The sequence below is a fragment of the Ursus americanus genome, chromosome 8 (genome assembly GCF_024610735.1).
Source record: "Ursus americanus isolate L20-20 chromosome 8, mUrsAme1.1.p, whole genome shotgun sequence".
NCBI lineage: Eukaryota > Metazoa > Chordata > Mammalia > Carnivora > Ursidae > Ursus > Ursus americanus.
In genome coordinates, this window is record NC_142134.1 from 70,549,426 (window position 1) to 70,561,921 (window position 12,496).

The window sequence follows — 12,496 nt, forward strand, 5'->3', positions numbered from 1 at the left end:
CCTGATCTCCCATCTGTAAGCTGGAGACCCATGAGAGCTGGTGCTGTAAATTTCAGTCCTAAGTTCGCAGGCCTGAGAAGCAGGAGAAGCAATGGTGTGAAGCCCAGTCCAAGGGCAGAAGCCTGATTGCACCTCAAGCAGCCCGAGTAAATACCCCCCCCCACCCTTGTGCTCTATTTGGTCCTCTAGTGGATTGGCTAGGCCCACCCACGCTGGGGAGGGCGATCTGCTTTACTCAGTCTGCAGGTTCAAATATGAATCTCATTTGGAAACACTCTCACGGACACATGGAGAATCATGTTTAATCAAATATCTGGCGCTCCACGGCCTGATCAAGTTGACACATCAAATTAACCGTTACAGGAAGTTTTATTCCCGGTACTCCAAAGGCAGAATCCTGTGCGAAAACCTTCCTGCAGGGGACACAGACACTGTGGTTCTCCGAAGTGTGCACACACCTGCTTTCAGAGTCTGAGGACTCAGCAAATGAATGTGGAAAATGCAGATCCTGGTACCCCCCGATCCCCCACCCCACCACCTACACACCAGGCTTTCTGGGACAAGCCCCATGGGAATCTGTGTGATCACCACGCACTATGCAAACAGGACAATCTCAAGTCCTTAACATGGATGCTGGACCCCTGAGGGTCCAAGCCCTGCCTGCGTGTCTGGCAGCCTGTCACACTGTCTGCCCCTTTCTGCTAATGCCCCTCCCCAGGAGGGCTCCCCTTGCCTGTCCCTTCCCAGTCCACTCTGTGTCACGCCTTCTTGCTACCTCCTGTTCCTGGCACTCGCCCTACCTGTGTTTTCCTCCCTTTCTGACCACCTGACTGACAACCGCTCATCTCTTTAAACCCAACTCAAGTATCCTCTGCACTCTGATGCCTTTCTGCTAGGATGAAGAGAGATGTCATTCATTCAACTGGTATTTACAGAGTCCTTTGCACATGTCTGGCACTGTTCTGGAATCTAGTAGTGGACTTGACAGACAAAAATCCCTGCATACAGTTCATTTTCTAGAGAGGGAGACAAATAAGCAAATAAAAAAATAACATGTTACACATATAATATATCAGATGAAGATGACATAGAGAAAAATAAAGCAGGGAAAGATACAGGCATGAATTTGGAATAATCAGGGCAGGTATCTCTGATAAGGTGGCATAGGAGCAGAAACCCAAAGCCATCTAGATGTCAAATGGGAGAATGCTAACCCCAGAAAGGCAACAATATATGCAGAGATATGGAGAGGGTGTGCTTGGGATGACTGAGGCATGACAAAGATTTCAGCGCAGGGGAAGTGGGCTGATCCAGAAAGAGGATGAGGTGAGCTCAGAATGGTCATGGGGAGCAAGGTTTTGTAATCCCCTTTGGGCCATTGTAAGGCCCTGACCTTTCCTGAGTGTTTGTTGGAAAGCCAAGGGAAGGTTTTGAGCAGTGGAGGGACATGATTTGGCTGACTTTTAGCAGACTGTACAGGGAAGGTGGAAGCCAGGGTTGGGAGGCCATTGTCGTGCTCCATGTGGGAGGTGCTGATGACTCAGGCCAAGAGGAGGATGAGGTGGTGAGAAGTGAACAACACATTTAGGATTAGCTGAGGGAGTGAATGTGGGTTGTGAGAGACATATTTGAACCAGGAAATGACTCCAAAAATTTTTTAACAATTTTTTTATTGCAGCAAATTATAAGTAACATAAAACTTATCATTTTTAAATGTACAGTTCAGTGGCATTTAAGTACATTCACAATTGTGCAACCGTCACCACTATCTATCTCTAGCACTGTTTCGTCTTCCTAAACTGAAATTCTATACCCTTTATTTTTATTTTTATTTTTGATGTAGTGTTCAGCGATTCATTAGTTGTGTATAACACCCAGGGCTCATCACAACATGTGCCCTTCTTAATACCCATTACCCGGTTACCCCAACCTTCCACCCCCCTCCCTTCTGTAACCCTCAGTTTATTTCCCAGAGTCCAGAGTCTCTCATGGTTTGTCTCCCTCTCTGATTTCTTCTCATTCAGGTTTCCCTCCCTTCCCCAGTGGTCCTCCATGCTATTCTTTATGTTCCGCATATGAGTGAAACCATATGATAATTGTGTTTCTCTGCTTGACTTACTTCACTTAGCATAATCCCCTCCAGTTCCATCCATGTTGATGTGAATGTTGGGTATTCACCATTTCTGATGGCTGAGTAATATTCCATTGTATATATGGACCGTGTCTTCTTTATCCATTCATCTGTTGAAGGACATCTGGGCTCTTTCCACAGTTTAGCTATTGTGGACATTGCTGCTATGAACATTGGGGTGCAGGTTCCCCTTCTTTTCACTACATCTCTACCTTTGGGGTAAATACCCAGTAGTGCAATTGCTGGGTTGTAGGGTAGCTCTATTTTTAACTTTTTGAGGAACCTCCACACTGTTTTCCAAAGTGGCTGCACCAGCTTGCATTCCCACCAACAGTGTAAGAGAGATCCCCTTTCTCCACATCCTCACCAACATCTGTTGTTTACTGTCTTGGTAATTTTTTACATTCTAACTGGTGTAAGGTGGTATCTCATTGTGGTTTTGATTTGTATTTCCCTGATGGGTAGTGATGTTGAACATTTTTTCATGTGTCTGTTGGCCATTTGTATGTCTTCTTTGGAGAAGTGTCTGTTCACGTCTTCTGCTTATTTCTTGACTGGATTATTTGTTTTTTGGGTGTTGAATTTGATAAGTTCCTTATAAATCTTGGATACCAGCCCATTATCTGTAATGTTATTTGCAATATCTTCTCCCATTACATGGGTTGCCACTTAAAACGCTATTCCTTTTAAACAATAACTCCCCATTCCTACACCTCCCCTCAGCCCCTACAACCACCATGCTACTTTTTGTCTCTGGGAATTTGACTACTCTAAGTTCTTCATATAAGGAATCACATAATATTTGTCCATTCGTGACTGGCTTATTTCACTTAGCATAATGCCTTCAAGGTTCATCCAAGTTGTGGCGTGTGTCAGAATTTCTTTCTTTTTAAGTCTGAATAATATTTCTTTGTATGTATATACGACATTTTGTTTATCCATTCATCCATTGATGAGCACTTGGGTGTCTCCATCTTTTGGCTATTGTGACTAATGCTATGATTATGGTTACAAATACCTGTTCAAGTGCCGGCTTTCAATTCTTTTGGAATTGAAATTCCAAAAGTGTGATTGCTGGATCAACAGGCAATTCTATGTTTAATTTTTTGAGGAACATCCTACTGTTTTCCACGATGGCTGCACCAATTTATGTTCCCACCAGCCATGCGCAATGGTTCCAATCCCTTACATCTCATCAACACTTGTTTTCTGTTTGGTTTTTTTTTTTTACGAATAACGACTATCTTATTGTAGTTTTGATTTGCATTTCCCTAATGATTAGTGATGCTGTGTTGAATGCCTTTTCATGCGCTTTTTGGTCAACTCCAAAATTTGACCTAAGCAACTGGAAGAAGGGAGTTGGAGAATATTGCATGAAGTGAGATGGAGAATATTGTGGGAAGACAGGTTTTGAGGAGAAAATCCAGAATTAAATTTGAGATGTATGTTAGATATCCAAGTGGAGATATTGGTAGGCAATGGGACACATGAGTCTGCGGTTCAGCTGATGGGTCCAGCCTGGACATACAAATGTGGGAATCATTAGCAAATAAGCATGTATAAAGTCATGAGGTTGGATAAGATCCCCAGGGAATGTTTGTAGAGAAGAGAAACAGAAACAGTCTGAGGCTTAAGTTCTGGGGAACTTCTACTTGAAGGATGAGAGATAAGGAGGAACTAGCCAGGTGAGGAGTGGCCAGTGGTCAGGAGGAGGGTGATGTATTCTGGAATCCAAATGAAGACTGTTCTGAGGAGGAGGATGTGATTTCTTATGTCAAAAGCTGCTGAAAAATGGAACAGTTGGAGACTAAGAGTTGGCTATTGTTTTAGCAACATGGAGATCATTAGCAAAATGGTGCTGAGTTGTTTTGGTGGGTTGGTCAGGAGAGGGTTCAAGAGAGAAGAGGATGTGGGGAATTAGTGACAAGAGGTATAAACAAAGCACCTAAGAAATCTTTATAAAAGGGTGGGGCGCCTGGGTGGCACAGCGGTTAATCGTCTGCCTTCGGCTCAGGGCGTGATCCCGGCGTTACGGGATCGAGTCCCACATCAGGCTCTTCCGCTATGAGCCTGCTTCTTCCTCTCCCACTCCCCCTGCTTGTGTTCCCTCTCTCGCTGGCTGTCTCTCTCTGTCGAATAAATAAATAAAATCTTTAAAAAAAAAAAAAGAAATCTTTATAAAAGGGTACAGAAAAATGGGGGACTGAGATTAAGAAGTATTTTTGTTAACGATAAAAAATCATAGCATGTTTATGCGTTGATAGGGGTGACCCATTAAGGATGGTGCCAGAAGGAAGGGCGAGAGTTACTGGAACAGTGTGACCCTTGCCCGTGGTGCTTTTCCCTGCGCCCCTGCAGACTGCTAGCAAAGCACCTCAGATACACCTAAATGTACTAGTTGGCTCACTTTCTCTCTCTTTGTGTTTTCTGGCAATAACGCCGTGTTATAAACGACCCTAAAATCTCCGTGGCCTACAACAACAGTGATATATTTCATGCTCAGTTTGGCTGCTGTTCAAGGGCTCTGTGCTGAGCTTGGCTGAGCCAGGAGAGCACCAGGCTTTGAGTTGAGGTCCGGACTGCTCCACGTGTCTCTCATTCTGGGAACTGTGGCTACCCCGCATCTACTTTTCTAGTGGCAGAGGGTGGAGGCACAAGAGGGGAAGCCGGAACACAAACACATTTCAAGCCTCTGTTTGCAACAAGTCCACTCAAATCCCATTCACCAAAGCAAGTTATAAACCAAGCCCAACAGGGAAGAAAAAGTAAACGAGGTCCACAGACTGGGAGGGCCAGGACCAGGAAGGAGAGGGACGGGGGGGAAAAATGGACAAATAATACAATCTACCATATCTGATATAAGCTCCTAAGCAGAATGATTTTATTTCTTCTGTTTTTCCAGTGCTCAGCACCATGCCTGGTAAATTCTGCAAATGTACGAAATGCTGCAAAAAATCTCAAAAGGAGACTGTTCCAGCTCTTTTCTAACCATGGTTATGGTTCTATTTCTTTTAACTTGGGATCCAGAAGGATTTGGGTTTAAATCTCAGCACCCTCACGTTTTAGCTCAATGACTTTTGGCCACAATATCAATAATAGTAAAAATAATAACAGACAGCATTTCTTGAGTGTTTCCTGTGTGCTAAGAAGGCTGCTAGGATTTTGGGTTCATTGTGTCATTTGAACATCCAAGCAAGTCTACAAGGGAGGCACTGCTTTCTCCGTGTCATAGATGATGGCTGAGAATCAGTCACATACCTGAGGTCACACAGCTAGAAAGAGGCGGAGCTAGGTAAGAACTCAGCCCGGTAGGCCCAGTAAAGCCTCCTTGCCAGCACCATGCTATGTCACCCCTACATGTGGAGTTAGGCCATCCAGTGTCAGTTTCCTCATCTGCAAAATAGGGCTAAGCATGAGAGTGTTCACTTTGTAGAATCGTTAGAAGATTAATTGAAAAGTCCTATATCAATTACCTGGCCCAGTGAAGCTTACACTCTGGGTACTCAATAAATATTCTTTCTTTTCTTCCTTTTCTATTTCACTCTGACTTCCACTGTCAGACTCGATGGGAAACTTTCCTCAAGATCTCATGCACGCAACACATCCATTATAACTTTGTTAAACCTACCATTCTCAACCTCTGAGACCTCTAAGACCCTCCAGGCCCTCTGCTGAAACCACGAGCAACGGGTTTCTAAAACCCCTGGGAGACTTACAGACTGGCTCAGTATTTCTCTTGGCTGTTGAATTATTCATGTCCCTTGATGGATTCTGAAATCAGCCTCCTACCGAGGACATGGATTTACAAGGAGGCTCAGGCCAGTCCTTCCGATGTTTCAGTAGAGTAAGTGGTGAGTGAAAGAAAGCAAGGCGCCAGACCCTGGGGAAGGGTGGGTCTGCACCGGTTCTCCTCAACAGTCGTAGACCTAGAGGGCAGGAGGAGAGGACTGTGCGTCCAAAAAAGGGGGGCGGGGTGTTTCTTTCTGAGGGCAGAGCATGGGAAGAAAGGAGGAAGGAGCACTGAATGAGTACCTGCTATGTGCTAGATGCCTCAGATGTGTAATCCTATTAGAGAAAAAAAAAGGGGGGTCTATTTTACAGGCAAGAGACTGAGGCTCCGAGAAGTTAAAGAACTTGAGCAATTCTAAAAGATCAGAGTCAGAAAGTATATATATATATACACATATATATATCTCATATATATACCTCGAACCAAATCAGGTTTGTCTGAGAGTGACAGAAAACCCAAAGGCAGTCCAGTTGGAATCAGTCCAGGGCTGGCATGGCCTTGCTCGGCATCAGAGACCCTGGCTGCTCTTAGCTCACGGTACTGCCAGCCTTAGCCCCCGGTGTCCACTGTGTGGTCCAAGAGGACTGCTCAGGCATAGAGGGGACTCATCCTGGAAGAAAGGAGCAACAAGTCTACTTCTATCCAGCAGGGCAGGACTTGGTCCCATGGCTGCTCAGAGCTGGAAGGGAGGCTGAGAAATGTGGCAAAGTGCCCATGAGAAAAATTGGGGCTTCTGTTTTTAAGGATGAAGGAGAGAACCAGATACTGGGCACACCAGCAATCTCTGCTGCGAGGAGGGTAAGTCTAGATCCCTCTCAGTCCAGAGGACCCAGCCAGCTCCATTGCTCCTACCATGTTGCCTTCCTTAAGAGAAATGCCATTGCCATCGAGACCTCTGTCTGGCTTTAAGTGCCCTCTGGACAACCACGATAGGAACAGCTGGGTCTCCTCAGGTGCTCACTGATGTGGGAAACAAAGGCAAAAGAAAAATGAAATTTCCATGCTATCTACAGTCCATTGACAAGTCCCTGAGACAGAGTGACCTTCCTCTAGGGATTCAGCTGCCTCAATGTGAATACTTTGCTAAGGGCAAAAGACAATCTCAGCCCAACCCCCAGGATCCTGTAAGGCTACTTTAACATATAAATATTCCTTCGGAAACTTCCTTTATCTCTACTCCCCCCCCCCCGCAAGATACATGTTGGCAATCATCCCCCAAGCATATGACCCACTGATATAAATCTGAAGGGTCTCATGACTAGGGTTTTCTTAGATAGTAATAAATGACCTCTTCCTAGCAATAGCTAGCCCCCTCAAGATTCTGGAAACCTTGCTTCCAAAATTCCTTAGAGACCTTTACCATCCCTAACCCCCTCCCAACTTGAAAATGTGTAATTGGCCATGCCTCATGACCCCAGTGCAGCTTTTTCTGCCCACGGGTCCTGTCCCCATGCTTTAATAAAACCCCTTTTTTTGCACCAAAGACGTCTCAAGAATTCTTTCTTGGCCGTCAGCCACAAACCCCAACATCTTTCCTACATCACTTACTGTGAACCAGGCACTACGCAGCACGCCTTCCAGCGATATCTCATTTAATCCTTCAGTCACCTATAAGGCAGGAACTTTTTCTCCCCCTTGTACAAATGAGGGAACTGAGCCCCAGCAAGACAGCACGTGCAAGCCCAGACAGCTAGGAAATAGCATCTGGATCCATACATCGAACGACAAACAGGGTCTGCACTCAACAGTGGAGACTCCAAGCCTCGTCTTTTCATTGTTATCTTTGTCTACTTCCTGCCTGTTCCCACTTCAGGGCCTCTCCTCCAGCACGACTCTCTTCCCAAATCCTATTCTTTCAATCTCTCACCTCCCCTTACAAAGTCCTCCTTCTATTTACCAGTGAACTGCCTGAGAATTTGAATCTGGCCAGGCATTGTACTAGGTGCTTGGACTACGTAATATAGAGAGGGCCCTGCAGGGGGGCCCTGAGGTCCCTACTCTGATGAAGCTCACATGTGACTTCAATATCCAGCCCCTGAGTGTCTATAATGGGACATGAAAGGACCATAACAATCAATGGTACAAAGCACACTGGGAGAAAGATGAATGGGCTATGTTTCTATTGTCCGTAGGGAGCTGAAGGACACTTTATACAGGAGGAGAAATTCCTTCTACTTTTTTCCAGGGGTTCCAAATAAAACATTTACGTTGCATCTTTTCCTTTCTTTTAAATTCTTCTCATCTGCCTTTTTCTAGCGCCCCTGCCCACTTGCTTTGATCCTATTTGCCCATCTGCCTGCTCTGTTCCTCCTCCCTTCACCAGTAGCTTTGGGGAAGAATGGCACCCGTCCATCACCTCCCCTTCCCTGCCCTCCATTCTCTCCTTAACTGCACTAGTCTGTGCCGGCCCCAACGCTGCACTAAATCCTGCCAAATACTCTGGCTTTTTCCCAGCTCGTGATTAATAATCCAAGCCTTTTTTCTCTGGGTGGCAGGTACATTAATTATGCAGTTAGTGGGTATCTGGTGTTTCTGCGCGTTGTCTCATGTAGCTCTCAGGATAACCCTAGGAGGTTGATGCTGCTGTTAATGCCATTTTGCTGTTAGGGAACTGAGCTCTGGAGAGGTTGAATACCTGCCCAAGGTCAGCAGCTAGGAGGCGGTGAAGCTGGAACTCCAACCCAGGTTGGCTAGCCCTGGAGCCCAAGCTCTTAACTGTTCCTCCTCCAAAAAGCAAGAGACAACACTGTGGGGGGGGGGGAATGGGCCAAGAACTGGAGATGTGAACTATGAAATGTGGTAGAGAATTGAAATAGTCCCTATGGGGAAAAGGAATAGGGAATGACTATGAGACATGTTGATTAAAGTATCAGCGTGGAGAGCACGTATGAAGTTAGGCATCTTTTTTTCAGTCTAACAAGTTCTTCTTTAATGTTCCAAATGGCCTCAAATCCAACTGATCAAGTTTCTTTCTTTCTCTTTTTTAAGTTTTTATTTTAATTCCAGTTAGTTACATACAGTGTTGTATTAGTTTCAGGTATATAATATAGTGATTCAGAGGTTGGGAATCTAAAGGACCAGCTGGGAGTATTTGACAAGAGTTGAGGTGGTTGGGTTGATCTGCTGTTTTGAGTACCAAAGATGTGAGGCTAAAGATGAGATGGGCAGTGGGTTTGAGGATGTCAGTAAGAAGGTAGTTGAGATGATTGGCCATAGGGTCCAGGTTAAAAAGGGCAGGGGGATGGGTGGAGTTAATGTGAAAACAGACTATTGGACCAGGAGAAGAAAGAGAGGTCAAGCTCAGAGAGCAAACTTGCAAGAGTGCAGAAGTAGAGAGGGTAGGAAAAGAAGAGATCTCTTGAAAGTAGGCGGGATGTCCAGTGGAGTCGCTCCAGGAGTTCACAGCCGTGATCACTCACATACATCTCCATGTTGCACTGGAAGACAAGTGTAGTGCTTTTGAACATTCTCAAAATTCTTTGAGTTAGTTTTATGACACAAAATGGCATCTCTTTCTCCTTCCACAGGGAGAGGACACTCTCTTCCATCTCTTCATTAGGATTCTGTATTAACCATGAAGACTTGAGTTTTTTTAAGGCCAAGCTCTGGAATTTCATTCATAAGCAAAGAGCAGACCTCAAGTTCACTGGCAGGAATGGAAAAAGAAAAAAATGTTTGCTTCATAGCAGTGAAATTAAAAAAATATCAATAATCTTCCATGGAGAAACAACTCAATGTCTATCAGTAAGGAGCAGAAAAATAAATTATAGCACATCTATCCAATGGCATAGGAAGCAGCCAAAAATAAAAATGAGGCATCTCTTTATGTACAGAATTACATAACCTCTAAGATCTGCTAAGTAAAAAAAAGTCACGGTCTAGATGAATGTATATGCGTATTAAAAGAGGGTGAGGAATATAATATGATATGAAATATAACAGAACACAATATACTTTCTTGTTTGTGCACACACTATCCTTGGAATAACCTTCTGGGCAAGGGTGTCGGGGGAAAGGGAGGTGAGTCTGGCACTCGTGAAAAGCCAGGAACCTTGTCACCGGATCTCAGCCAAGCAGAGCAATTGCAGCAACCCTTGCTGGGGATTATTTGGGGACTTTTAATTGTGAGACACCATGAGTAAATATGCATATGCAAAAGTGCCCTCAGACATTGTGTGCCCACCCACAGCGTGATACCGTCTCCGCTACCTCTGATCTTTGTGTTAATTCAAGGGTGTGTATGTGGGGAGAGTTTTCACAAGACAGAGCAGACTCTTCCCCACGCCTGTCCTACCTACAGTTTTTCCCTTTCAGTAAACATCTACCTGTTGTTCAGGGGGGTCCTGGGCCCCACCACACTCCCGACTTCCTGCATTCTCTTCTCTGCAGTAACAAAGTGTCCCCTATCTTGTTCCTGAAGTTACGGAGAAACAGTCTTACACCATGGATACATTTCTGGGTTGCTGAGTATTGTTATCACAAAGAAGTTGTATTTTATCAGATGTTTTTCCTGTGTCTGTTGACACAATCGTGTGCTCTTTGTCTTTTATTCTGTTCATATGGTATATTCCATGAACTGATTTTTAGATGTTAAATCAACTTTACATTCCTGGGATAAATCCCACTTGGTCATGGCATATAATCTTTTTCATATGTTGCTGAATTCTATTTTCTGATGTTTTGTTGGGTTTTTTTTTTTTGAGGGGGTTGTGTGTTTTTGTGTCCTGAAGTGTTCTTTTTCCTCTTTTTCCACAAATTGGAGTTGTAAGCCCTTTGTTGGCTTCCCATGGCACTCCCAAGCCCCCTAGGGAGCTCCACCACGGAGCCCCTCTGTGGCCTTTATGTGTCCTCACTCCCCCACTTTGCTTCCACCACGCCACTTCCCTGCTTCCTCGAAGGTTTCTCCTGGGGACCGTTCCTAATAAATTCCTTCCACACCCATCCCCTTCTCAGGGGCTGCCGGTGGGAATCTGCCTCAGTCACTGCCACGGAGAAGAATCATCTCCGGTCACGTTCCCCGCAGACGCTCACACTCCTCCCACTAACCGGGTTCTGTGGGTTCTCCTGCAGGTGATCTACGCCCTCAACACCCGCCAGGATGAAGCGGAGGCCAGCATGGAGGCGCTGCGCGAGGCCCACCAGGAGGAGCTCCAGAATGCCGTGGCAGAGGCCAAGGCCAGACTCCTGCAGGAAGAGGGCCACGCAGAGAAGGAGGCCCTGCTCCAGCGCATTCGGGCCCTGGAGAGCGCGCTGGAGCTGCAGAAGAGGCTGACACAGGAGGCCCTGGCGCAGTCGGCCACGTGCAGGCTGGAGACCAAGGAGAGGGAGCTGAGGGTGGAGGCCGAGCACGCCGAGCGCGTCCTCAGCCTCTCCAAGGAGATGCTGGAGCTCAAGGCGGACTATGAGAAGAGGCTCCGGCACCTGACGAGCCACGAGGCGCCCCAGTGGGGCCGGCTTTCCCAGGAGGGCCCAGACCCCAAGGGAGAGCCAGGCCACGGCCACGAGATGCGGGAGGTCCTGCTGGAGGTGGAGCGGCTGCGCGTGGAAAACCAGCAGCTGAGCAAGGACTACGCCCGCAAGGCCGAGGAGCTGCAGGCCACCTATGAGCGGGACACCGAGGCCATCCGGCAGGCCATGCAGCAGTCGGTGAGCGAGGCCCTGTGGCAGTGGCAGGAGAAGGAGACGGACCTCCGCAAGAACTTCCAGGTCCAGGAGTCGGCCCTGCAGGCCCAGGTCAGGAAGCTGGAAGGGGATCTGGAGCACAGAGGCCGCAAGATAAGTGACCTGAAGAAGTATGCCCAGAAGCTGAAGGAAAGGACGCAGGTAAAACAGGGTCTCTTGATAGCTTTCCAAGGGGATCGTAAACACGGTCCCTAATTTTAACACCTACTATGTGTGGGGCACTGTGCAAAGCCCTTGACTTCTACCTAAGTGACTCCTCTTCTTTCCCTTGAGTTCAATTACATTCCATCAGCAAATGTTTATGGAATTCCTCCTATGTGCCGGACCTGGAGCTACGGGTAGGAGACACATGGTGAGCTGGACTGGGTCCCTGACCTCAGAGAGCTTAGACACTTATAGGTCACAGATAATTTCTCTCTAGAAATTGAGAGGCTTAAAGACTTACCTCCCTAGCCACACAGCTTATAAGTTTCTTAAGTCAGGCCAGCCTCATTCTAAAGCGCTGCTCTTTCCTAGCAACGTGCCTGTCCTGAAATCCTAGGGACTTGGCTTTCATGGCGAGCTAGACCACTGACAAACCCCACACACTCACAGAGCCCCATCTCTAAAAGCTGCAGCAGCCACTATTCTTAGTAATCCTTGAACACTTTTTTCTGTCCCAGACACTTTATCTCATTGAATCCTCACGACAGAAAGGTTAAATAACGTGCGTAAAGGCACGCGGCCCATCAGGATGAGTAGGGATTGGATGAATGTGAGCCCCTGAATTCCAGAGACAAGAGCGACTGCTGTGCACTGACCCACCTTCCAGATCTGACTCCTGTTCTGTGCACATTGTGTGTCTCTGAGACAGCGAGCAGTCCCCAGAGCAATGAGACCCTTTCTGTCTGTTT

The 12,496-nt window shown here is 46.4% G+C and overlaps 1 protein-coding gene across 1 annotated transcript in view; it reads left to right on the forward strand.

Moving 5' to 3' along the window:
• FAM184B (family with sequence similarity 184 member B) overlaps positions 1-12,496 on the forward strand; it is a 137,280-nt gene that overhangs the window by 50,528 nt on the left and 74,256 nt on the right. Inside the window, exon 2 of the mRNA XM_045771315.2 lies at positions 10,992-11,744. Within this exon, the coding sequence (XP_045627271.2) occupies positions 10,992-11,744 (753 nt within the window). The remainder of the gene's footprint in view (positions 1-10,991; positions 11,745-12,496) is intronic.